Raw genomic sequence first — 24,881 nt, forward strand, 5'->3', positions numbered from 1 at the left:
GAACTTGATTGTTTGCTGAGCTCTTAAATAAATGTTCATCGTCACAGTATTAATTCTCCCGAGTCTTTCTGGTAGAACTTTATTTTAGCGAAGTTCCAGTCAGATCACGTCAGTAAGACACTGTTTGTTGTCGAACACAGTTCGCCACAGGCTTTTCAGAGAGACTGAAAATAAAAGATGATGCAGTGCCGACTACATTGGATCCTACAGTAATGTCACAACACACAAGCGTGAGTGTTTTTACCATGTGTCACTATTGCATTGTCTGATACAGATCGCTTGATATGTACTGAGTATTTATACTGTAGCGCCGCAGTCAAACCGAATACTTGTGATTTGCTGTTCTTTCCTTTGCTTCGGCATTTATGGGCTTAATGCGTTGGATTATCGGATACAGAAGAAAGCACATCGAAAACAACAGGTTACTATCGTAACCCCGGTTCTCTGAAACATCGAGTGGAGAGATCCACCTATGGGAAGGGCATCCGTACCTGACCTCTGCAGAAGCATCCAATTGCACCAAGTCTGGCTAGACAGACAGAAGCGCGCAGCCAATGCCAGGTAAGGTCCCTCCCCCTTACCTGAGTGCATATAACGCCTGCAAGTGCTGCTATTCTCCAGTAAGTATATTTGCTTCTCGTGCGGCAAGCGGTGGCAAAGCTGGTGGATCTAACCTATTGTTCTCTTTCATCTCGTGTTCGAGATCCACCTATGGGAGAGACATGGACAGCTCCCCGATTGCCCAATACACTCACAGTGAGGTTCTGTAAGCCAGAGAAAGACGGTCACCCCAGGGAGGCGGTGCCTGACACGTCCCATAATCATGAACCTGCAATCCTAACGCACACACATACCTGCTGTGCACATGCAGGACATGAAACATGTATGTGGCACACACACATTAACAACCCCAGCAACACATATATGTGTATATATACGCCCAGGAAGGAATGTATATGCATGTTTGGTGACAGGAATGTGCATGGCCTGCCGGCCCATTCACCCCCTATTCTTTACTTCCAATAGGGTTGCAGTGAGGGGCTAAGAAGACCCTACCCCTAAAAAAGAATCTGCTACCGGGATTCTGGTGACATCCAGCCGGAAAATAACGCACAAAGTTATGAGGAGAAGCCCAAATGGCAGCGGAACAGATGTCCTGCAGTGACACTCCCCTAAACAAAGCCCAAGAGGCGGCTAAGCCCCTCGTGGAATGAGCGCTGATGTCCCCTGGGGGCCGCACTCCCTTAGATTCATATGCCAAAGCTATAGCATCCACAAGCCAATGTGAGAGGCGTTGCTTAGATATGGGACTCCCTCTCTGAGGGGGCGCCCATGAAACAAAGAGCTGGTCGCTCTTCCGGAAAGCACTGGTCCTGGTCTTATATGTCTGTAAGGCACGGACAGGACACAGAGCATTCAGCCTCTGATCCTCCGTGGAGGAAAAAGGTGGAGGGTGAAAAGCGGACAACTCTAACACCTCCGATGTGAACACAGGGAAGCATTTCGGCATGAAGGCCGTATTAGGCTTAAGGGAAACCTCATCTCCACTAAGAGAGAATTTAGTGCACGAGGAAGGAACCGAGAGTGCATGTAACTCACTGACATGTTTAGCTGACACCAAGGCCAAGAGCAACGCCGTCTTGAAAGACAGCAGCTTTAGGGAAATACTTCCCAGAGGCTCAAAATGATATTGAGACAGAGCCTCCAACATCATGGAGAGGTCCCACTCAGGAACAGTTCTCCTGACGACTGGCAAAGAGCGACGGGCACCCTTCATAAATCTGCGGATTAGGGGATACTGTTAAGCCCTCAAAACCCACATGACAGGCAGAAATCGCAGCCAGGTAGACCTTAATTGTGGAAAAAGACCTCCCTTTTTCCATGAGGTCTTGAAGGAAACACAAACCATCAGGAACTGAACACTGATATGATGTGAGACCATACCCATCACACCACCCTTCAAACACTTGCCACTTACAACCATATAAGGACCGTGTAGAAATGGCCCTGGCATTCTGTATAGTAGCAATCACATGCGGCGAAAGCCCCAGTGCGCTTAGGTTTGTCCTCTCACGGGCCAGTCCCAGAGAGCCACCCTGTCCGGGTGTGGGTAATAAATCTCCCTGTTCGCTTGGGACAATAGGTCTGTATGGAGGGGGAGGCGCCACGCCTCGGCATATAACAGAGGGATTATCTCCGCCAGCCATGGTGCTTTGGGCCACCTGGGTGCTATCAGAATGAGAGACAGGCCCTGCTCTCTTACCCTGGCCAGTGTGGGAATTATCAGACATAGGGGAGGAAAAGCATACAGCAGCACTTTGGGCCATGGGTGGGCCAGTGCATCTACCCCGAGGGGCGCGTCCACGCCCTTTAGCGAGAAGAACAGATAGACAGCGAATAGATCTACGGTTGCCTGTCCGAATCTCATCCATAACATGTCCACTATCTGAGGGTGAAGGCGCCAATCTCCGTAGATTGGGTTTCCCCTCGATAGAAGGTCTGTGCTTTTGTTCAGAATGCCTGGAACATGCGTCACGCGTAACGACAGGAAAACGCGTCTGCTCCACACCAAAAGCTTGTAAGCTAGAGCATGGAGTTTCGACGAGCGCATGCCGCCCTGACGGTTGATGTAAGCCACTGCCGTGGTATTGTTGCAGCGTACGAACACATGATGTCCCTGCAGGCGAGGCAGAAAATGATTCAGAGCTTTCCATATGGTCATAAGCTCTAAATAATTGATGTGCGCTGAACGTAGTCTGCTCGGCCACAAACCGTTCACTGTTCTGCCCTCCTTGGTGGCACCCCAGCCTGTTAAGGACGCATCTGTCGTCACAACTTTCCGCATCATAACCGTCCCCAGAGGGGTTCCCGGTCCGTAAAAGTCTGCACTCTTCCAGTGGTGCAAGGCTGCCGAGCAGGCGCTGTTACAGAGCGGCAAAGATCGCGTATCGGGCTGAAATTTAGTGACAAAACCCATTTCATGGACATTCTCAGGAGTCCCAGCGGCAAAACCTGGATAGATGAAGCAATAAGACCCTACAGTCTGAGACATGTGCGATATTGTACTTTTACCCCTCTCTGAACTGTGACAGACAGTTCATTAGAGAGAGAACACACTCTTGAGAGAGACGCGCTTGCATGGAGACTGAGTTCAACTCCAAGCCCAGGAAAATCACATTTTGACTGGGTGTAAAATTGCTCTTATTCACATTCACCCTGAACCCGAGAGATGTGATGTGTGCGAGCTCACTGCAGGTGTCCTGCAACATTTTCTCCTTCGATTCGGCTATAATGAGCAAATCGTCTATGTATGTCAAAATCCTCAGACCTGACATTCTCGTGGGTGCTAAGCCTGAACGGGAGAACTGTGAATTCGTAACATGTGCCTTGATAGGGGAAACAAAGAAACTTCCTGTGAGGCGGATAAATGCTTATGTGGAAGAAAGCATCTTCAGATCGACCGATGTGAACCAGTCGTTCCGTTTTATGGCGCGGGCGAGCGAGCCATGAGTTAACATTCTGAAATTGTATTTCCTCAGACGTTTGTTCAACACACGGAGGTCCAAGATTGAAGAACATTCCTTCTAAGAGTTTCCTCGGACTGGGAGAGGGTCCCACCACTTTTCCATTGTAAATGTCCCTTTCCTGGTCGGTGGCGCTCTGTGGAGCCGGCCACTCAATGTTGAGGCGAACGGCCGCTCGCTCACACACTTCCAGGAGGATGGGCTGAGGCAAGGCCGTGGGGGCATAGGCCTGAGGAACTCCAGAGGGCGGGATGGCCTCCTCGTCCTCTGAGACCCCAAGAAGGGCCGCGTCATCCTCGTCGCTGGAACCGGCCGGTTTGTCGACGAGCGGGAGGTTGCCCGCGGAGATGTCCTCTTCAGAGAATGCAGGATTGGGCTGGTCAGTCCAATTAAGTGAAGTAGCGCCCCGGGAGGCCCCCAGTAGCGCGTCGTCATCACCGTGTCCCCCATCCGAGTCAGAAAGGCCGAGCTCGGCGCACTGGGTCGCTGCGACTTTAAGACGGGGTCGCAAAAGCTTCTTGGGCAGCATAAGGCACTGACTGCAATACTCCGGGTTCTCCAAGGCTTCTTGAGCGTGTTTGAAGCCCAAGCAGACCACGCAGAAAGAGTGAAGGTCCTTAGCGGCGATCAGCACGAATGTCAACTGGAGAATAGCAGCGCTTGCAGGCTTCTTATGCCCGCAGGTAAGGGGGATGGACCTTACCTAGCATTGGCTGCGCGCTTCTGTCTGTCTAGCCAGACTTGGTGCAATTGGATGCTTCTGCAGAGGTCAGGTACGGATGCCCTTCCCATAGGTGGATCTCGAACACGAGATGATGAAAGAGAACACTGCTTTTGTTTTTGTTTTGATCTGCGAAATCTGCTGTAATCCTGAATAAAAGCTTCAGTGAGAGACATCTTCTGTTTTTTCATCAGTAAGACAGTAAGACACCACGTTTCATTTTATTTAAAACACGACACTGCAAATTACAATGAATACGTTTTTTACTTTATCAAAAAAGATGAATGACGAATAGCCTATAAGAACGACAGTGCGACAAACTATGGTTCATAATTCCGTTTACACAAAACTGTAAGTCATCCTTCGTCAGTTATTACTGTGGGAACTCCATTTACTTAAAATGTATTTGCCACAAATAACCAGGACTTAGAAGGCATATGTAATATGCATAAATATTTCACATTGTTTGGCAAGAAGTTTTCAAAACAATTCCACATGTGTAACGGAAGGTATGGTGAACATTTTTATTATATGTGAAATAAATGCTGTTTTTGATATTTTATTAATCAAAGAATTCTATCACAAAAATATTGAGGTACAACTGTTTTCAACATTAATAATAATAAGAAATGTTTCTTGAGCACAAAAGCATATTAGAATGATTTCTAAAAGATCATGTGACTGGAGTAATAGATGCAGAAAATTCAGCTTTGCCATCAAAGGAATAAATTAGACTTTAAAATATCTGAAAATAGAAAACAGTTATTTTAAATTGTAATAATATACCGTTATTTAATAAATATATACTGTTATTGATCATAATATTACAGTTTTTACTGTATTTTTGATCAAATAAATGCAGCCTAGGCAAGCATAAGAGACTTCTCACAAAAAAACTAAAAACAAATTGTATGTGTGTTATGGACAATCATATTTAAAATGATAATACTTTAAATACTTAAATGATAATACTTTAAAATGATAACAATGGTATTTATGTCCTTAAACTAAAGGGAAAGATTTTTGACACCTAGACTTTCTTGGGGACTGGCCACATTTTCTCCTCTTTGAGTTAATCTTATTACAGTGGCATTTAATCAAAGTCTTTTCTCCTTCGCTAAATCATGAATTCCATATGAACCATAATGTCTTCTATTAAGCGACTTGTCACATGGTTCATCATCTCTTAAAACAAGGTCTCTCTCTCAAACACACACACACACACACACATACACAAGCTCAGTGTTCAGAGGAGTGCAATATGCTATTCAAACAAGAAATAAAATCTATGAGAATGTTTATAAAGCCATGATATTGGTATACATAAAGACATTGAAGTTCTATGAAGTACATTTAAAAATATATTTTAAATGCCACTTTTGGCATGCAGAAACATTTCCGTTTGTGTCGGAGCCCTGTGAAATTATGGATTGCTGTCTTTGTACGGGGCCAAGAGGATTCTTGACATTAGGTTATGAGTGTGTAATTTGTTTTCACACAATAAACTCATAAACACACATTCACATGCCCACTTGCACAAGGTAAACCCCTTCTTGTTGGTTAACAATGGGAGGCCAGAAATAAGCAGCCAAAAAACAAGACACCAACCGCCAAACAACACTTACGCTCTTACATTCTGGCCAGCACACAGTCCTCTGAGCTCTCTGTCTCTGTCTGTCTCTCTCTCTCTCTCTCTCTCTCTCTCTCTCTCTCTCTCTCTCTCTCTCTCTCTCTCTCTCTCTCTCTCTCTCTCTCTCTCTCTCTCTCTCTCTCTCACTCCCCTTTGTCTCAGTTGAATTCAATTTGGGCTTCTTGGGAAGGCGGCTTAAGCACAGACAATCTTATCAGCATTTGTGCAAGCAGTGAAAAGGAGTGATTGAAGCAGGCTGAAGAGGCACTGGCGTGCCCAGGCCTTTCAGGAGTCTTAATTGCATGTGTGATTGTCAGGACAAGCCCCCTCCCTGCAACCCCCCTTTCTGTACCTCTCTCTCTCTCTCTCTCTCTCTCTCTCTCTCTCTCTCTCTCTTCTCCTTTGTGGTGCATGTTTAGGATTACTGTCTACGATTCCCGTGCTGAGCGGTTTTGAGCTCTTGCCTGTCTGAAGGTGGATAGGTGAGTGATTGTATTGTTGGGAAGAAAGAAAGCACAGAAAGCGATAGGTTGGCCTTGGAGGTAAAGCTGGATTATAACAGACGAATGAAAACTTGCTACGGAGATTTTTTACTCGCCGGATTTAGGGGAGGGAAGGAGACTTAATTCAAAAACGTTTACACAGGAAGGCAAATGGGACATGAAACGCATAAGCACACGAAATATGGTTCATGTTCTTGTTTGCGTTGTATAAACAACAACTGTAACCCTGAATTGAACCGAAATCCCGAGAATTATACATGCGTCATGTTTTTATATTGTCTGAGCTGGTATCTGCTTATTGTTTTTTATTGAGTTATGCATGTTACAGGAAATATTTACCATATCATCATTAGTACCCTGTGAGCAACTTTTATGTCTGACTTTCTCCTGTGTGTCTTGTGCAGTCGTATATGGAGGATCACCTGCAGAAGAAGGATCGTTTGGATAAGGAGTGGGAGGCTCTCTGTAGTTACCAGGCTGAGCCAGCAGCATGTGCAACGGGTCAGGAGGAACAGAATGTCCAGCGCAACCGCCCACACGGCGTCCTTGTGTGTGAGTGCTTCGCAAATTGTATCAGCCTCGAGTGAATGTATATTTGTTTTCTTGTGTCCTGTCACAGGCTATTGCGTTCTGTTTTGATCAATTAAGAAAGTCAATGGCCTCTTTTAATCATACTTTTTTTTTGCTTATAAAAACAAGTGCATTCTTTACTGAAGAAATAAGCACCTGGTTAAGACAAATGTGTTATATGTTGATGCTCCAGTAGTTACATCACCACCTGTCTGTCTGTCTTCCTGAATACTGTAGACGATCACTCCAGAGTCATCCTGAAGCCGGAGAATAACCAATCCAGATCTGATTACATCAACGCGAGTCCCATTGTAAGTAGCCATTTTAACTCTTTTTTTGTATTTATTTATTTTTGTACATATTTTACACATCATCTTCATTATTGGAAGTAAAAAAACGTTTTACAGGTAGTTCATGTGACTGAAGCAGAGGCTCTTTTAGCAACACCGTATTAATGCCCATTTGTGTCAATTGCTTGGACTATGCCAGGTCCATTTCAACTTTCCTTTGAGGGTTACTGTTATATTTAATTTATTTGCTCATACTGTAGATATTTCCCCCCTTTCTCCTCCTCGTCTCTCCTCTGTCAATCAACACTGACCATTCTCAGACTGTTAAGTATGCTCGTTTATGTATATATAGAGGCACAGGCGCAGAGAGACTGAGAAAACACAAAGAAAATACTCACTACTCAAGTAGGGTCTATTTCTAGAACAAAAATAAACATTTCACTATGACAGACATTATGAGTCAAAAGGAAGTAATCTTGTCTATCAATGTGAGCTCTTTTTGTGTGCATAATATAATACACAGACCACATGAATACTTTAAAACCAAACACTGTGTGATTTCATCGCAATAATAATTTAATAATAATTAAGACACACAAATTTTTGTTTTGGCCCCTTAATCAGTACATACACATAATGTTAATCAGTATAATACGTGTGCAGCAACATCACACTGAGAAAGTCAAACTGAGTCATTTTTACATGCTGTTATTTTTGGACTCCAACTCGTCAAAAGAAGAAACAAAAGGCACAAGCAAGTCAGCCCTCCCTCCCCGAGGGTTTCACACTGCAGTCGGGGTTGGGTGCACTGATCCACTGGTGCGGAGACAAATGCATGGAGGCGCGGTAATTAAAGCGCAGCAGGGATTTGGCAATGTGCGTTTCAAAAACTGTGATAATTATGTCTGTCAATGTTTGTAGCTTCTTTCTCATTAGCTGCCAGAAAGAAAAAGGCCTCAAAGTAAATCATTCGTGATATTTTTTCACAACCTCCTCACACCAACACCCTTTCCTCCAGTTTTGGTGATTTTTGGGTTTGAGTTATGCTCTGGCATTTCTCTCTCTCTTTCAAATATACACACGAAAAACGTACAGATAAAGCTTTTTGGATGATATTATCGCATCTTTCACATAAATGGGCAAAGATTTTATTATGTTTAGTAATATTGAGTAAATTAAAGCAGGAATTAAAAATTGCATTCTTTGTTTTATTCCATCAATCTTGACTCCTAACAATTGAAATGAATCCTGCTAACACTTTTGTCATCTTATGCTCAAATCTTCTACTTCAGCTGATATGTGTCCTGTATAGAGCATCACAAGATGCTGAACTTACTGATAAACTGATAAAAGTCTCAGGTCTTTTAAATTAGACTCTTAGAGTGGGATCATATCTCTGTGTGAAATGACAAATCGACTATAATAACACCCTTTTTAGAGAGCGGGTAGTCAAAAATCAGTTTCATATAGACTGCCGGCATTAGCCAGCTTGTGTATATATAATTGTTCTACCCTTAAATTGCTCTTGCCAACAATTAAGGTTGAGCAAAGCAATTATTTCCATTTTCTGCCATGCTAATAGGTGTGCGTGTCATTCACTGTAACCATGGGGTTTGAATCTGTCTCTCTCTCATGCAGTGGTGTTTGATCTTTTTGTGAAGCTATAGAGAAATTAGTGGAGAAGTACTGAACCATGCAATTACTTTAGCAAAAGTTTTGAAAGGCTTTGTGATCGGCTTTTGTGCTTTAAAGACATACATACTCCCAAATGCACTCACAAAGACAAGCATACATGCTATCAAGCACACACTCACTCACACAGACTGCTGTAGCATTTGATCTGCGTGGAGAAATTCTCATCAAATCAGAGCATTTCGGACATGAAAATGGCCACGTTAATAAGCAGTACTATTCTTTTTAGCTTCAAGGTCACACACATCCACATGAAAGAGCAGCAGCAACTTTGGAAGTATTTGGAGCTTGTGTGTTTTACAGTCTCGTCCATTCTCTAACCGTTCTTTCATTTAATAAGCTCAGGTCTGACATCCCTAACAAGACTGCATATCTTGCCTCCTCACAGCAAACACGATTTTGTTGCAGCTCAAAATGGGCACATTCCAACCTGATGACAGCTTTCCCTTCATTTTGTAAAGATACATTTCAGGTCAGGAGGATGTTCTCCTCTAATGCATCCAGACAATAATATATTTCTTAAATATGAGTGTGGACAGGATGTGTTGGAGTCAGTGAATATACATATTTTATAATAAGCTATTTTTTATAAAAAAAATTTGCTTCATTTTTCTTTCAGACCTGATAAATGGTGGTGTCCGTTGATGTTCTTTGATGACAGATAGTGGGATGTGTGTACTAGTGTAAGACCGGATGCTATACTTCAGACAAATGATGGTCATCACAGCTTGTTAGACATGGGTTATTAAATAAGAATTGATCAATAGCATGCCCCCATTCTGGCCATTCTCCTGTACTGCATAAATCAGTAATTGCCAATCAGGTTTACGTGTACCCCAGAATATTTGTGCTAATTGGTGAGTTTGTATTGATCTGTATTAAACATTCTTTGTTTTGTTTTCTACTTTAATAATATTAATGATAATGCTGAATGAAATTGATGATTAAAGTTAAATGTTAATGTTATAGCCTCTAAATGGATTGGGTTTTATGCAAGTCAAAAATGTTGTCTTCAAAAATCTTCGCTGGATCAATCTAAATACATAAGGTTTCATAAAAAAAATTAAGGGATAGATAGGTAGAAATAGCTCCTTACAGTTATCACTTTTAACAGTGAACACATTCTGGTTTGCGTCAGGGAAGAGGAACCTGGGTCTTACTGATGGGAAAAAGGTTGAGAAACACTGGCATAATTTGACAGTTTGCAAACTTATTAGATTGATTAAGTTAAAAGAGGTGGACTGACTTTGCTGCAGTTTGAAATCTACTTTTGCTTATGGTTTTGTTGCTGATTAGCTGAAGTGCTGGAGAAGATCTTGCCTGTCATTATTTAATTGTGGCTAGTGCATTATAAATGTCATAGTCCATATCCATATCAAGTTTTTTTTCTCCATCATTAGCCTTTTTTCCATTGGGACAGCTTTCACTCAGACAGGCACACAATTACACGCAGACACCCTCCTCCAGCCACTGAGCTTCTCATCAATAAATGCTTTTGATTAGAGAGATGCCTTGCTTTACTCCGGAGCCGGCTTTAAAGGTATTAAAGAATGCACGTGCTCGGAGAGGACAGACAGGGGAGAGAGAGAGGAAGAAGAGGTGACTGGAGATGATAGAACGATATAGAAATGGAAGAGAGAGGGGATGTGGAGTAGATAAAAATGAGAACGAGAAAGGGGTCGGGAGAGGGAAGGTGGTCGTGAGAGAGACGACTCTGCTCTCATTAGAGACAGGCCTCTGTGCCTTCTCTTTATTTGATTTGCTTTTGCTTTTAACGCCAAACAGAAATTGTGGACATTCTGTTTCTCTTGGCAGGAAGTTTGTTTACCCCTTCCCAAAATATTGGAGGGGACCGAAAAAATGTTCAGAAAGCAAATAAATAAGATAAATGAAACAGTGCAGTAGAGCACCATAGAAACTTCCATCCGTCCAACATGCACATATCACTTAAGTCTTACTGTAGAATAGATAACCTATAAAAAGCTGCTAGGTGTATAATTTTCAATGTTATTTGAAAATGACCATTTCATGGATATTCATGGAATATTTACTCTGTCTTTTCTCCTTTAAGATGGACCATGACCCCCGAAACCCAGCCTATATCAGCTCTCAAGGTCCTCTTCCCTCCACTGTGGCAGACTTCTGGCAGGTAAGATACTCAGTCTTGTCCATGTCTATTCCATAAGGATAAACACAATGTTGGTCTACTCTTTTAGGTTAATGTTTCATGATTTAAAAACACTATTCATCACTATTCAGTGTTCGTTGTTCGTTTTTATCGCATTAGACTTGTTCAGGGAAACCCATTAGCATTAATTACTTTTGCTATTTGCTATTGCTATGGGTACATATCGGTAATTAATATCTATCTGTAAAAGCAAAGAACTCGAAATATAATGTGAATATGAACTCTCGAATAAAAAAGGCAAAACTGGGCCTTTTTTTACAATGATAAGGTTAGAAAGAACACTTTCCACCTGTCCACAAAAAGCTACTTTATAAACATCACCATGTTACCTTAATTAAGAGGGTCAAAGGTCTTATAATGTTTAGGATTCCTGACTGGTAGAACTGCACAAAGTGTGTATGTGAGAACTGGGAGATTTTTTTCTCCAACACGCATGCTTTGAACAAGTCACTCAGTATTGATTTTAGTGGTTTTATTTGTATATTAGAATTGACATTATTGCCTCCGATGATTTTGATGCTTTTTGCTGGCATGTTTTTTAACTCAAACATTTTCCAACTGATCCAATAATCTGCATATAGCAGCAGCTTTGAACATGTTTTCTTTTTGATTCCTCTTTGTGCTTTTCAACAAAAAAAAAGTAAGGTTGTAAGTAGATGATGTTAAAAACCTGAATCTACATTTTAATAAATTGACTGTGGTAATGTGTTGATGTCACTTGACCCTCTGTAATCACAAAGCTGTTTACTAACAGATGTGGGTGTGCACTAATTGATGTTATTGGTTGTTTGAATTTGTCATTTTGTCAATTACTGGCAGAAAATTAATTATCTAAATTGATTTAATTTCATACAGATGAATTATAGACAGTCAGGCCAGTTCTGAATGCAAAAAAAAAAACATTAAAAGTTCCATTTAAATTAAACTGAGTGCATTAATCCCTGTCAATTAATGTAGTAATGTCATTGTCTCAGTGTTCCTTCTCATTAATGACAAGGTGATTCATTCCAAACAGAGCCAAGCTTTTAACGGTTTGCAGAGTCTTAAGTTTTCTCCTTAAGATAGGGCACAAGTTAATAAAAATATAAAACAAATTATAGCCTATACATACATACATAATAGCCTATACACAGTTTTTCATTAGGCATGAGGTTGTACGACTTTCTCTAATTCGTCATTCAAAGAACAATAGAAACAGTGTTAATTAGTGATAAGTATCTATGTTGTTCAAAGTTCTGAAGTCATTCGTTGAAAATCTGTGAGCATACATCCAAAAAAAAAAACAATTATTAAAGAGATTAATGTAAAAATATAGCTAAACAAATTTAGGTCATTTTAGTACCTTTCTGTAGCCATTCATTTCCACTGAACCCTTAAAGACAAGCAGTGATGATCCATAATAGTGACCCCTTTAGGTCCACGTTACAACATGTTTTAATATGAATGTTGGAGATTTGTACTGTCCACATGCCAAATGTCAAAAAAAGAAAGTTGTTTGAAAGCAACTTCTACTTCTGTCAAATTTGATTCACGCAGTATTCAGTTGTTGCTTTGTGCAATTTCTGTTCAAAACTCTGACCAAGCACAGAGCGCTCAGTTCTGTTCACAGCGGAGGAGTTTTCAGAAACATGTTTGTTGGTTTTATTTGACCTTTTCTGCATATTGCACTGCAATGCTTAAACTCAACAATATTTTATCACCTGGTCTGGAACATTACAAGCTCCTTCAGTGACCTTCTAATACATTCTGTATTACAGAATCAAGCGCTGTGGTCTTTGTATATGAGCTCATCGATCAGAATGACTTAAACTACACAATGTGTTTTTTATAATGCTGAATAACATTTATCTTTTAACATCATTTGACCATTAATGTGTACAGTGAAAATACATCTAAACACATTTCTTTATTCCTGTAGGCTAATAGTTGTAACATAAATTCTGTTAGGATGAAACATGTGAAATAAAATTAAAACTCTATTAAATACTACATTCAATGAAAGCTGCTTTGTATTGCCATCATCATCATATAATCATTCCATCTCCAGTGTCTTGTGAGATTAAAAATGATAACATATTCATAATGATAACTTTATATTGCTTTTTGAACCACTTTTTCCATGGTGTAATGTCTCTACAATTTCTCTGATAATGACTCTGTGGGGACGTGTGGCACACGAGTTTGATTATTTTATGAACAGGATCATTGTATTTTATTGCTCCCATAAAAGTCAGTGTTTTCCCTCATTTTCATAATGGCTGCAGTGGGCCTTTCCGTGATTGAAGGATACAGTAAAAGTGTGATTAGGGGAAATGGAGCAAGGCTGAGGAGGTTCAGTATACAAGGAAAAGGGGAGATTGGGAGATAAAGGGCAAGAGAGGTTGGCTGGAAGACTAAACTAAACCTCAATTACAGTGACGAGTGGGGTTGAGTTATTAAGACCAATTATGTTTAAAGTGAGCTCTGCTGAAACTCTCTGAATCTGATCATACTGTTGAGGAAAAACATTTTTATGTTGAAAATGTATTTATGGCTGTCCGTCTCTGTCTACATTGTAATGTTGCTTTTCCACTTTCTGCTATGTTGTGTAGATGGTTTGGGAGAGTGGCTGTGTGGTGATTGTCATGCTGACACCTCTTGCTGAAAACGGCATCAAACAGTGTCATCAGTATTGGCCTGATGAAGGGTCGGACCTCTACCACATATATGAGGTAAAGCTTCTGAGGAAATATATTGGTTTATTTTTATTATATATTATTTCAGGTTTTAATACCTTAGTTTAGATTGACAGCTTCAAACCTATATTACAGATTTCCTTATATTTTGACTAATTTATGTTTACTCTTTAAAAATGCTTAAGGCTTTTCCTAGTGTAATATCACATTCTCTTTATGTTCTTGAAGGTAAACCTGGTCTCTGAGCATATCTGGTGTGATGATTTCCTGGTGCGCAGTTTCTACCTAAAGAACGTCCAGACTAATGAGACCCGCACAGTCACTCAGTTCCACTTCTTGTCCTGGATGGACCAGAATGTTCCAGAGTCTGCTAGAACCTTGCTGGACTTCCGCAGGTATGTGTCCAGCTACTATATTTCACTAGGGTGTTAATGCCAGAATGTCTACTGGTTTTCGTTAAAGGTTTTGACTAATATACTCATGTTCCTTATTAGTTGTTGTTTCTTGACCTTCTGTTGACCTTCACCCTATATTTTAGAGTGAATAGAGTGAATGCTTTTGAAGAAGAAAAAATGTAGCCCTTTAGTTTATTTTTTTTTATATCAGATCCCTATATGCATGGCCATTAAGTTTTTGCCAGACCTGCCAATGGCCGCTAAGAAAATTTACCGGCCATAAATATTGTTTTACCAGCCATGAAACATAGATTAATCCTTATTAAAGTTACAAAAGTTATTCAGTCAAGAGCAGTGCGTGATTTTTCTTTGTCTTTTGTTGTTTGATTAACATTAAAAACACAGACAGCAGCAGGAATATTAGGCTACTCTCACTTTAAGAGCTAATGAATGAATAAGATCCAATAAACTGACACACATGCGTTTTCTTTCTCAACTGTTTACGGTCACTTAAGACATAACTGACCATGTTTACAGGTATACTTGCAAAGATGGGCATTCTGACATAATTTTGTTTAAATGTGTCTCTTCAAGTGCAAGAAGACGTGAAAGAGAGCTCAATGCAGTATTCGCACGCTGAGACGCGGATTTCTGGGCACGGGCTTTGGATGCTTGCGCACAGAAAACTTCCCACACAGCATGCGAGTGACGAATGAGTTGTCTTTCACGTCCGCTTGCGCTTGAATATTTAAATTGGCATGGCTCAAACTTTGGTGACGATGCAGCACTGGTCCGTCAACTGTCCCAAGCGTCGTTCATGTTTGTTCATGTTCATGTTCTCACAATATTGCATTGTTTGAATTCATAAAAATGTTACCTTGCAACTGGCGATTGACCATGTTTCATACACTCGCCAACACAGATTTTTACTAGCATTTGGCACTTGGCGATTGACCATGTTTCATACACTCGCCAACACAGATTTTTACTAGCATTTGGCACTTGGCGAGTGTTAATGTTAGGCCCTGCGTATATGTGTTCATAATAGCCAACGCATTGCAAACCCCCCACAGCAATCTATTTTAAATCAAACACTCCAATTAAATGTGAAATGTTCAGCAATAAAACAGTAGTGAAAGGAAAGCCAATGGCAGCACAAGACTCCCTCATTTTTCACCTGCTGTGAGCTTTCTGAAGAAATGCAATAGGCCTCTGGGGTAAAACCTTAAAGAAATGTAATAACCCTGGCATACAGTAGGTGGATGTATACCTCCAATAGGTTGATCCATTTTGGTCTACCAGTTTCATTGTTCATACTCAAGCTGAGTTAACAAAGTGCTCTGCTGCGCTGTTACTTTATTAATTACACTACTTCACCATAGAATGTTTTCCACTTTTATAGATACAGGGAGCAGTGCTTTAGATTTCAAATATTCTTTTAAATATGTAGGTGAATTAAGAATTACTTATCATATGAGATTGAAATTTATGTGCTGACATTTCTAAAGCCTCAGATTTGCTGAATCTGTTTTTGGAATCATGGGAAAAGTGTTCATATGCACAAAGCGTTTAGATCTGGAATGATGATATTGGAACTTGTGAATAGGCTGGGTCTGATCCTCAATCGGCAGTCTTATTGATGATTACCATATGATCCTTGGTTCTGAATTAGCACTCCTATTCTGAGGTGTTCTGAATATTCTTTTCACTTTAGGAAAATTCTCCCAACGTTTCAATGACACCTTGAGCATTGAGGCTTTGATGAGATGGTTTTAACCCTGGTGCTTCTGTTTGACTTTCTCTGGTTTCTGAAGCCATACTGAATATCTCCCCAAAGGCCTGTGACACAGTCTTGTCTCATACACTGCCATGACTCACACTGAATCTGTCAAACGCTCCTCACTCACCTCTTGTTTTTTTCGTTGGCCAGCTAATTAGCGGTTGCCAGTGTCATTTTTGTGATGTTGCAGCTAGTTATATGAGCCCAGTTGCATAGTCACAAAAGTGATCATTGGAAACTGTATATCCTCTTCCAGGCCCTTGATTTTTCCTTGCCTCCCCACCTGCATTTCTCACTCACCAGATCTCCCTGTTTCTCGCACTCACCCTCCCTTTTTCTCTGCCCCTCTGTCTTACCCAAAAACGCTCTCTGCTGTCCTAATGCCCCTAATGCATGATGGTCCCCTCTGCAGATCTGCGCCATCTCAAACAAAACTACTCGAAGAATCACTTTCATTAAACATTTCTTGTGTAGGAAGCATCACACTTTATTTTATATTTATTTCAAGGTCCAAAGCTAATTAATGTACGGATCTGGAATGCATTTGGTTTTTTTAGAAATGTATTTTACTCTATTTTTATTAAAACCCATTGTTTTTTTCCCACCTCGTACTTTCATTTTGATGGCTTACTGCAATGAATATTTCACATTTGTATTGGTAAAAGAAACAAAAAAACTTTAGGCATCTTTCTGATGGTACTTTTCCACAGAATTAAAAGCTTCTATAAGATAAGCGAGTCATGGAAATTCTTTAATTGAGTGGTGCAGGTATGATGTCAGAATCCGGAAGTCTATTCGCCACTGGTTCCTTCGAGATTTTCCTATGGGGTTTTATAATGGGGGATTTCAATTTATGAGTAAAATAAAGCCTGTGGTAAACATAACTTGTCGATACTTTGACGTTTTGTTCTACAACATACTGCACACACTCACACCCCAAACTGTCTTATCTAGTTACTTATTAAAAATGTAAATTTTCAAAAATGAAAATAACTGCTTCAAAATTCGCGTTTGCTATTTCGTGTTTGACGTTTTGTTCTACAACGTCAAAGTATTGTCAAGTTATGTTTACTGAAGCAGGGATTTTTTTCCCTCTATTTGGATGAGATAAACAATATGAGTTAACAGTAGGTCTCCATGGCAACAACACCTATGTGTCTTAAAATCTTGCAAGGCCTTATGGTTTTGCAGGCATTATAATTGGGCAAGGTTAATGTGTTTTGGATCGTGACACCTAACCACACATCATTTCCTTAATGGCTTGTCACAATGTGGAGGATTACTCATTTATTTTCTGGTTGAAAGTAACATGTTAAGCAATGTCATATGTTTATATTATGTGCCCATATTTATAGCAATTTTTAAACAAATGAATATGTCCCTGATCTACTAATTTGCTCTTCAAATATTAATGGCCTCTTTTTTCTGTCATTGCAGAAAGGTTAACAAGTGCTACCGGGGCAGATCTTGTCCGATAATTGTTCATTGCAGGCAAGTACCACAATAATATAAAAATGCATTTATAAGCTAGTTGCACCAGTCTAAAATACTAAGACTGTGTGTGTGTGTGTGTGTGTGTGTGCGTTGTTCTTAATTTTGTTAAATTATTGCTTCTTTTTTTGTTGTTGTCTTACTATAAGATGCAAAAGTGAGAGCAGTAATCAGTCCAGTGGATCTGAATTATCTCTCAGGCTCGGTTAGAAATGATCCGCTGGTAAAATAAATGGATTATTCAGTGAGCGGTGTCTATATGACTGATGGTAAAAATCTATGCCCTTTACCATCAGTGTGAAATAGAAGAATATGAGAGTCTGTGTAAACTAAAATATTGGTTAAATGATCTTTAACCTCAGGGGTTAATGGCTAACATGTTGTGCGTTGGGGGGAAGACAGGCTTCACAGCTGTCATGCATATTTGAATAATTCAGAATGATATCAGGGGAGAGGGAAGGGTTTCCGTAAATTATTCTCTCTTATTTCCCAAACCCCTTACTTCAATGTGTTTTTGGTGTGTGTGCTTAAACCTGAGCAACCTCAGAAAGTGGCATCCACACACATTCATTCAGTAATACACTCATAATATTCAGCTGCATGTCTTGAAAAGTAACCTTGATTTCAAATCAAAATGCAGTTTACCATCCAACTGCGTCTGAGTTTGGCTGGTTCTTGCAATTTAGTAGATTGTGTAGAAGGTAAAACAAGTTTAAAATGCTTTTACAAGTCACTTCAAATTCCCACTGTGTTAAGACTCAAAAATAAAGTGTTAAAAAAGCTGTTTTATTTAATTTTTTGGCGAATGCAGTTTAGTTCTGCAAAGAACAGAAAAACAAGACAGCAGTCGCCTTTGACAGAATTATTGTGAATGCTGAAGGATGATGCAACAGCCAACAATGCGGCTGAAACACAGAGAAATGAACGCTTTGTTTTCATTTCGGCAGGCACACGCTGTAATGCTCAATCAGACAGGTCTGCTCTTTTCTCAGAAGTGATAACGAGTTTCTGTCTTCACTTGCAGCGATGGTGGCGGAAGGAGTGGAACTTACATCCTGATTGACATGGTTCTAAATAAAATGGCCAAAGGTAAGAGCGCACAGCAAACAGTGAAGGTCTCGCCGTGCATTAGGGGATGATTGCGCTCTTTAATGAATGGGCAAGGATCTCAAATGGCTAATGTGAAGAAAAGTGTGTGAAAACGTGAAGGACTGAGAAAAGCGTAGACATTCCCCGATTTTTGCGGCTTGTGTCTTAATGCGTTTCTCCTGAAAGCAACTGCGAAGGTTTCAGCTTTGCATACTATGATTGATTTTTTCACATGCAAATATTAAACGCTGCATAGAGTTTAACAAGTCATGTGAATCCAGCCACGGAGACAGGAGGTGCCTTCATAACCTGTCCGAATCATTTCTCCAGCACCGGCACCATTCTTCCTGACCCCATCTGGTGAGGTCACCCATGCATTTGCCTCCCTCTATTCTGGTCACCGGTCCATCCCTACTCCTGACCCGACCATGGTCCGTAGCTTTTTCCATAATGGGGGATCAAAGGGCAGATTCAGGGGAGAGAGTCACATTTGTGCCCCTTTCCCATGCTGTCAGGGGCCCGGAGCCTCGGCCCTCATCGGCCCCCTCCATCTCCCTTTTGTCTCTTCTCTGGGAAGCGGGAGGGGCTCACAGGTTGCCCACTTTCCAGTGTTCACTTGTGTGATCAAAGCCCTAGAAAGTCCTGAACAACAGAAATCTCCCTCTTCCATTCCCCTTTTCTCTCTCCTGTTCTTCATGTCTTCCTCCTCTCTCTCGCTCCCTTTTTTCCTCAAACACCCCGTCGTATTTTTCTTTTGCTTTTTTTCATCTCTAGGAATGAATTGTAAATTAGTGAAGAATGCTGTTTTAATTCCAAAGGCTTTTCTTATTAGATGCCCCCTCCTTTGCTCACTCTCTGTCTTTCCCCCTAAACTTCGGAATCTTGCACTTCTTAAGACATGAAAGTGTTGGAGGACTTTTGAGGCTGGAACCCCAGCTGCACTCGCTCCCTTTCAGAAAGCATCTATAAAGATTCCAGCTTTTCTCTTTCCTTCGCCCTCAAACTCTCTCTCTCTCTCTCTATCAATCTGTGCAGAAGGGAGGGGGTAGTCTTTCTTTTCTTTTTGAAGAATGAATGAATGAGAAATAAGGCCTTGTTAGACCTCTCCTGCTCTCCTCTCATTTATGAGGAGAAACAACAATGGACCTGTAGAAAAATGAATTCAAGCTAAAGGTGAAAGGGATATTTCTCCTAATCAGCCTTTTCACTCTTCCTGCCATGTGAAAATGTTCATATTCACTTTACAGTTTTGGTTCAATAAGTGGTAGCATTGTAAATTTGTATGGACAAGAACAACAGCTCTACATGAGCACTTTACCTCATGTAAACTGGGTGCAGGTTCAGTATCTGTGACCACAGTCTCAGAATCTCCTAATGTAAGTGATTATGCATGTTACTTATTATCAAGTAAAATGATCTGCAGGCAATGGCTAAATCTTCCAAATATAAACAAAGCATAAAAGACTTATTGTCAGGTGACCTACAAAATCGAAATGAAATGGTTTTATTAAAATAAAATAACATATGGTATATGACCACATCAGTATGACTAAACTGACTAAACTCCTTGCGCTTCTATGCATTTTTAGGCATGCATGAAAACCATATTAGCATCAACACCAGCGGACGATATTGTTCTGTTATTCTAAGCGAGCTGCAGTTTTGTCATCTACCACTTTAAATGCTTGAGCTCTTTAAAGTTGTATGAATTCTTATTGGCTGTCGATGTTTTTATCATTCATCAGCTGAAAAAAAAAAAAACATTCTGAAAGTGATTCCAACGATATCGTTTCTTTGTGCCGTTATCGTTATAGCTGTGGTGTAGACTCTGCTATTCTTTTGTTTTTAGAACGATTTTTAGAACTGTATCTTTATTGTTATTGTTATAGTTATCGTCCTTGGTGTGAATGGGCCTTTACTCTTTTTATACTGTACAGATTGGATTTTTATCACTAGTATTGGTTAGTTTTGAAAAAGTTCTTATGTTGTTCTAGAATAAACCGTGAAGTTCTGCTTGATCCTTTCCATTTCTTTATTGTGAGCTAAAACAAGAAACAGTCTATAAGCTTTGTCCGGCGAATGTAATTCCATAGAAAAAGAGTGAGCGCTGGAGAGAGTGGAAGATGATCTATGATTACGCGCAGTACTTTGAACTCATGTTGTGTGGCTCTGTTGCAGGTGCTAAGGAGATTGATATTGCTGCTACCCTGGAGCACCTGAGGGACCAGAGATCAGGCATGGTACAGACCAAGGTAAGCTCTCCGCTTAAAGAACAGCATAAAAGTGCGAGATGATGGACGTCAGGTGTTTAGGTTCTCCGGTAAAGATTTTGTACTTAAACCAGAATAAAATAAAATAATTCTCAAAATAAAATGTACAAAATATTATTTAAAATAAAAAAAATTTAAGGTATGTTCTGTGAGAAAACTAAAACGTGTCTTTTAAAGTCTTTTTTTTACTATTACTGCTACTGCTTTAATTTTCTCTCATGAATATGTCTGTTCAAGGCAGATAAATCATTTTTAGGTTGGATGTCTCTTTCATATAACAATAATTCAATATTAGTGCCAATACTATTATTCAGTGTAATGCTATGATAACTTCATCGGAAAGGAAAGTTCAGTCAGCTGCCCTTTAAACAATAATTGCAATTTCACTTGCACATATCGTCCTGAGACGTCCTGCACAATGCGACCCTAACCACACTGCTACAATTAACATCGATTTGTAATCTAAAACCACGTAGTCAATAAAGCACCAAAAGCCAGGCTCAGAAAATTATCTTGTAATTGATCACTTCTTCCATTACAAATGTGTCCTGTTGATGCCGCAAGCAACAACGATTTGAACATCAGCCAGCAGGGCCTAGATAGTCTCACACAGTTTATGTTTATGATTTTTAAAAATATAAACTGTGTTAAAGAAACATATATTTAGCAGTCTTGTGTTTGGAGATAGTAAGATATAGCAGACCCAACCCCCCCGAACTGAATTACATTAGCTGCTGTTTATAAAAGATAAAGACCATACCTGGTTAGACACTGTAAACTGAGATATTGAGCCTTCGTGGATTGTGGCGGAGAGATAGCATTCAGTATGCAAATCTATTTAGAGGATACTAAAAATAATGAAAGTGATATTATATAAGTTGTAAATATTAGTATTATATTAGCTTCCTCCCTATTAGGATTTTTATTCATTTTTCATGTATTCAGGTTAGTGAATGAGCTATTTGGAGAAATCAACCTACTTTACAGAGTAATCAGCTACTCTTCTGTTAATTTTTTTTACTTAATTTAATTAAGTTAATTTAATTTAAGGTTAATTTATCATGATGTTCGACAAATTTGTTATATACAAATAAAAGCCAGCGCTGTTTCCTCACAAACAGTGAATTTTGATGGATTTCTAAAGAAATGGCAAATTACCAAAATGTACCAACTACCATCAGAGTGTAAAAGATTATTTTAAAATAGTAATAATAGAACGATGAAAAAAACATGCTGCGTTTTTTTATTTTTTATTGGTTCAGAGTCACATTGTAGTTAGTATGTGTATATTTTTGATTTTCTGACTGTGATATAATACGTGGCTCACTATTTTGCACTTATTTAATAGCAAAATAGTACTAATATTACTAGTGCATTGTAATTTTAATCGTGTAATTTTAAACTGCTGTGTTTTGAGTCACTTTTTAATTAAATGTGAAAAAATTTAATTAAAAAAGAAAAACATCATTTATTTAATTACTTACCTTAAGTCTAACATAACAGGTTGTTCTCAAGTTCTGTTAAATGTGCTAATTTCTGGACTGTACAGTACAGTAATCTTGTTCTTTACTGTACTGGGCTGCTCAGTCGATACTTCATCTCTGTGTTGCTCCAAAAGGCAACATATGTCTAAAGGATGCCCCCTCACCCTCCACTTTTAGAACACTCTCAAAGCAGGTACTCGTGTGTGAAATTGGTCTGCCTCCTAAAATCCATTCTCCCCTCTCCATTCCTGGCCCAGAATAGGAATGTTTTGTGCATTTGCAGATACTTGAGCTCTCGGCTTTTGTTTACCTTGGAATAGAACCTCAATAAATGGCTTGACTGATCAGATAAATATCCACAGCAAAACCGCATCATGTCTGGAGAACATTGAGGCATTAATGTGACACCATCTAGTGGCAAGATGGTCACATTTACACTTTCCTATGCAGTTGCTTTTTTCTTTGTATGACTGTGAATGATATTTGTGAAAATGATCAAAATGTTCTCATGTGTCTAGCACAAGCTACTACTGCTACAAAGTGAAATAATAAAATAGTATATTTATTCATGTTGTTTAGTTTTGTTACTGACCTCACAAACCTTTACCTTCACTCTACACTTTGTGTTTTTAGAGACTCATTTTTGTTGGTTCAAAATACTGAAAAGTGCATGTAAACATTAATTCAAGAGGTTTTTTTTTTATCCGTTTCTTGTTTTGTGAAGCTTTGCATCTAACTTAACGCCCACTTTAGCTTGTTTATTGGCCTGCAGTGGGAGGCTTCAGTTTCAAACGTTAGATTTGAGGGTCGCTCTTCAGACAATGATCGATCTTCACGGGCCGGCCCTCAGGGAAGAGACAGACTTTGAGTCATAGTTTGAACAGAGCACATTGAGTCACACATTCTCTGCAGCTTTAAACACACACATCTACACAAGGAAAGTGCACACATTGGTGTTCTTCGTCTTATTCTGTCTGTCCTTTTTTATTATTGTTATTATGTTCTCCATTATCCTTTATTCTGCAAAATATATCCCTGGCATCCGTTGTGCTTAGTGTAAAATGTCAGTGTTTTTCCAAGTACTTAGCTTCCGCTTTCTCTCCTTCTGTCTTCAGGAACAGTTTGAGTTTGCATTGACTGCTGTAGCAGAAGAGGTGAACGCCATCCTGAAAGCTCTGCCTCAGTGAAAGAAACTTTCACAAACACTTCCAACCTGTTTTCTTCCTCTCTTCTCTGTGTAATCTAGATGATTATGAAAATGGACAATGTCAAGCTCTATCCAGATTCAGACGCATTGTATTGCATAAGACATTTCTTTGTACTAAGTGTGTCTACAATTCTATAGCATTGAAGTGATTATTTAGAACGATATTCAACTAGCCAACAAGGCATGCAATCATAGATTGTATTTGCAGCTCGAATTGGTGTTTACATACCCACTAGTTGTGCATATGAAATATCTGAAATATAAGTGTTTGTGTGATGCAGATTGTATTACACTGTATTAGTCCACTGCAGTTATGTTCTTATACAGTGAGTTCATGTGACTACACTTTATAGTTATGAATGAGAAATACTAATGCGAAAATGAGAATACTACAGTATATTACAGTGCTACAGTTGTGATCTCCTTGGAATCAACTTTCGTTGTTGTGATATATTGTTTCTAGATCAACTAATAAACAGATTTTATTACATATAGATTAATTGATTATACATACAGAATGAACCATGTGATTAAAAATGGTCTGCCAAAATGTTATTGTACATATTATTTTTGTGTGTGTGCAATATATAAAGTAACATAATAAATCTCAAAATGCTGAAGCTTGAGTGATAATTGCATTCATGAATCATTGTATAATGAAAGGCGAAAGACAGAATGAGAGAAACTGAACAAATGGATTGTCACTCCTGAATCTCCTAAATCTGTTCAGGAATGCTTGATTTGGGAATATCTGGAGGTAAATACGAAAAAAGGGCCATTTTCTGTTTTACTCATCCTTGAACAGCTAATACAGACTAATGTATGCATAATACAAATGTAGAAACTTTTCTCCTAGATGCATATTAATTTCCTTCATTTCCTGTCTGCAGTGCTATTATTGACAGCACTTATGACGTCCATGTGCCTTCCTGCTATTTCTGTGTTGATTTGCATGCTATTTGCATATGTATCTGTCGCTTAACCTGCGTCTTATCAGTATGCAACCAATCTGAATGTAAGGGGGGCATGCTAATCATCTTATGAATAACTATATGGTAACCATAATTGTGCATGTTTAATTGGTCGTCATCAGAGGGATACAAGTTTATTAGAAAAAATTACGGATGGTAATTGCTTCCTGCAGCAACTAGAGCATTATGCAGGATTGTGATATGCTGTCGTCTCCTGTTCAGGGAATTCATATATCGTTCAGCACTGCTAACACGATTAATTATTGCGTTTGGCGACAACTAGTTTAACTCAAGCTGATTTTTTAATTAACTTAGTTTCACTATCATTTATTTTAGAATTCATCCATTTAAATTGTCCTTGATAATTTGCATTCTGATTATTCTCATCTGTTCCAAGTTGT

The 24,881-nt window shown here is 39.5% G+C and overlaps 1 protein-coding gene across 1 annotated transcript in view; it reads left to right on the forward strand.

The window, feature by feature from the left end:
- ptprn2 (protein tyrosine phosphatase receptor type N2) overlaps window positions 1-24,140 on the forward strand; it is a 260,783-nt gene extending 236,643 nt beyond the window's left edge. The window contains exons 15-23 of the mRNA XM_084404889.1: window positions 6,783-6,930; window positions 7,186-7,259; window positions 11,002-11,079; window positions 13,710-13,829; window positions 14,022-14,188; window positions 17,406-17,459; window positions 18,484-18,548; window positions 20,727-20,800; window positions 23,418-24,140. Coding sequence (XP_084261015.1) covers window positions 6,783-6,930; window positions 7,186-7,259; window positions 11,002-11,079; window positions 13,710-13,829; window positions 14,022-14,188; window positions 17,406-17,459; window positions 18,484-18,548; window positions 20,727-20,800; window positions 23,418-23,489 — 852 coding nt within the window. The 3' untranslated portion in view covers window positions 23,490-24,140. The remainder of the gene's footprint in view (window positions 1-6,782; window positions 6,931-7,185; window positions 7,260-11,001; window positions 11,080-13,709; window positions 13,830-14,021; window positions 14,189-17,405; window positions 17,460-18,483; window positions 18,549-20,726; window positions 20,801-23,417) is intronic.
- The last annotated feature ends 741 nt before the right edge of the window (window positions 24,141-24,881 follow it).

This window comes from Rutilus rutilus (genome assembly GCF_951802725.1).
Source record: "Rutilus rutilus genome assembly, chromosome: 3".
In the NCBI taxonomy this organism is placed as follows: Eukaryota; Metazoa; Chordata; class Actinopteri; order Cypriniformes; family Leuciscidae; genus Rutilus; species Rutilus rutilus.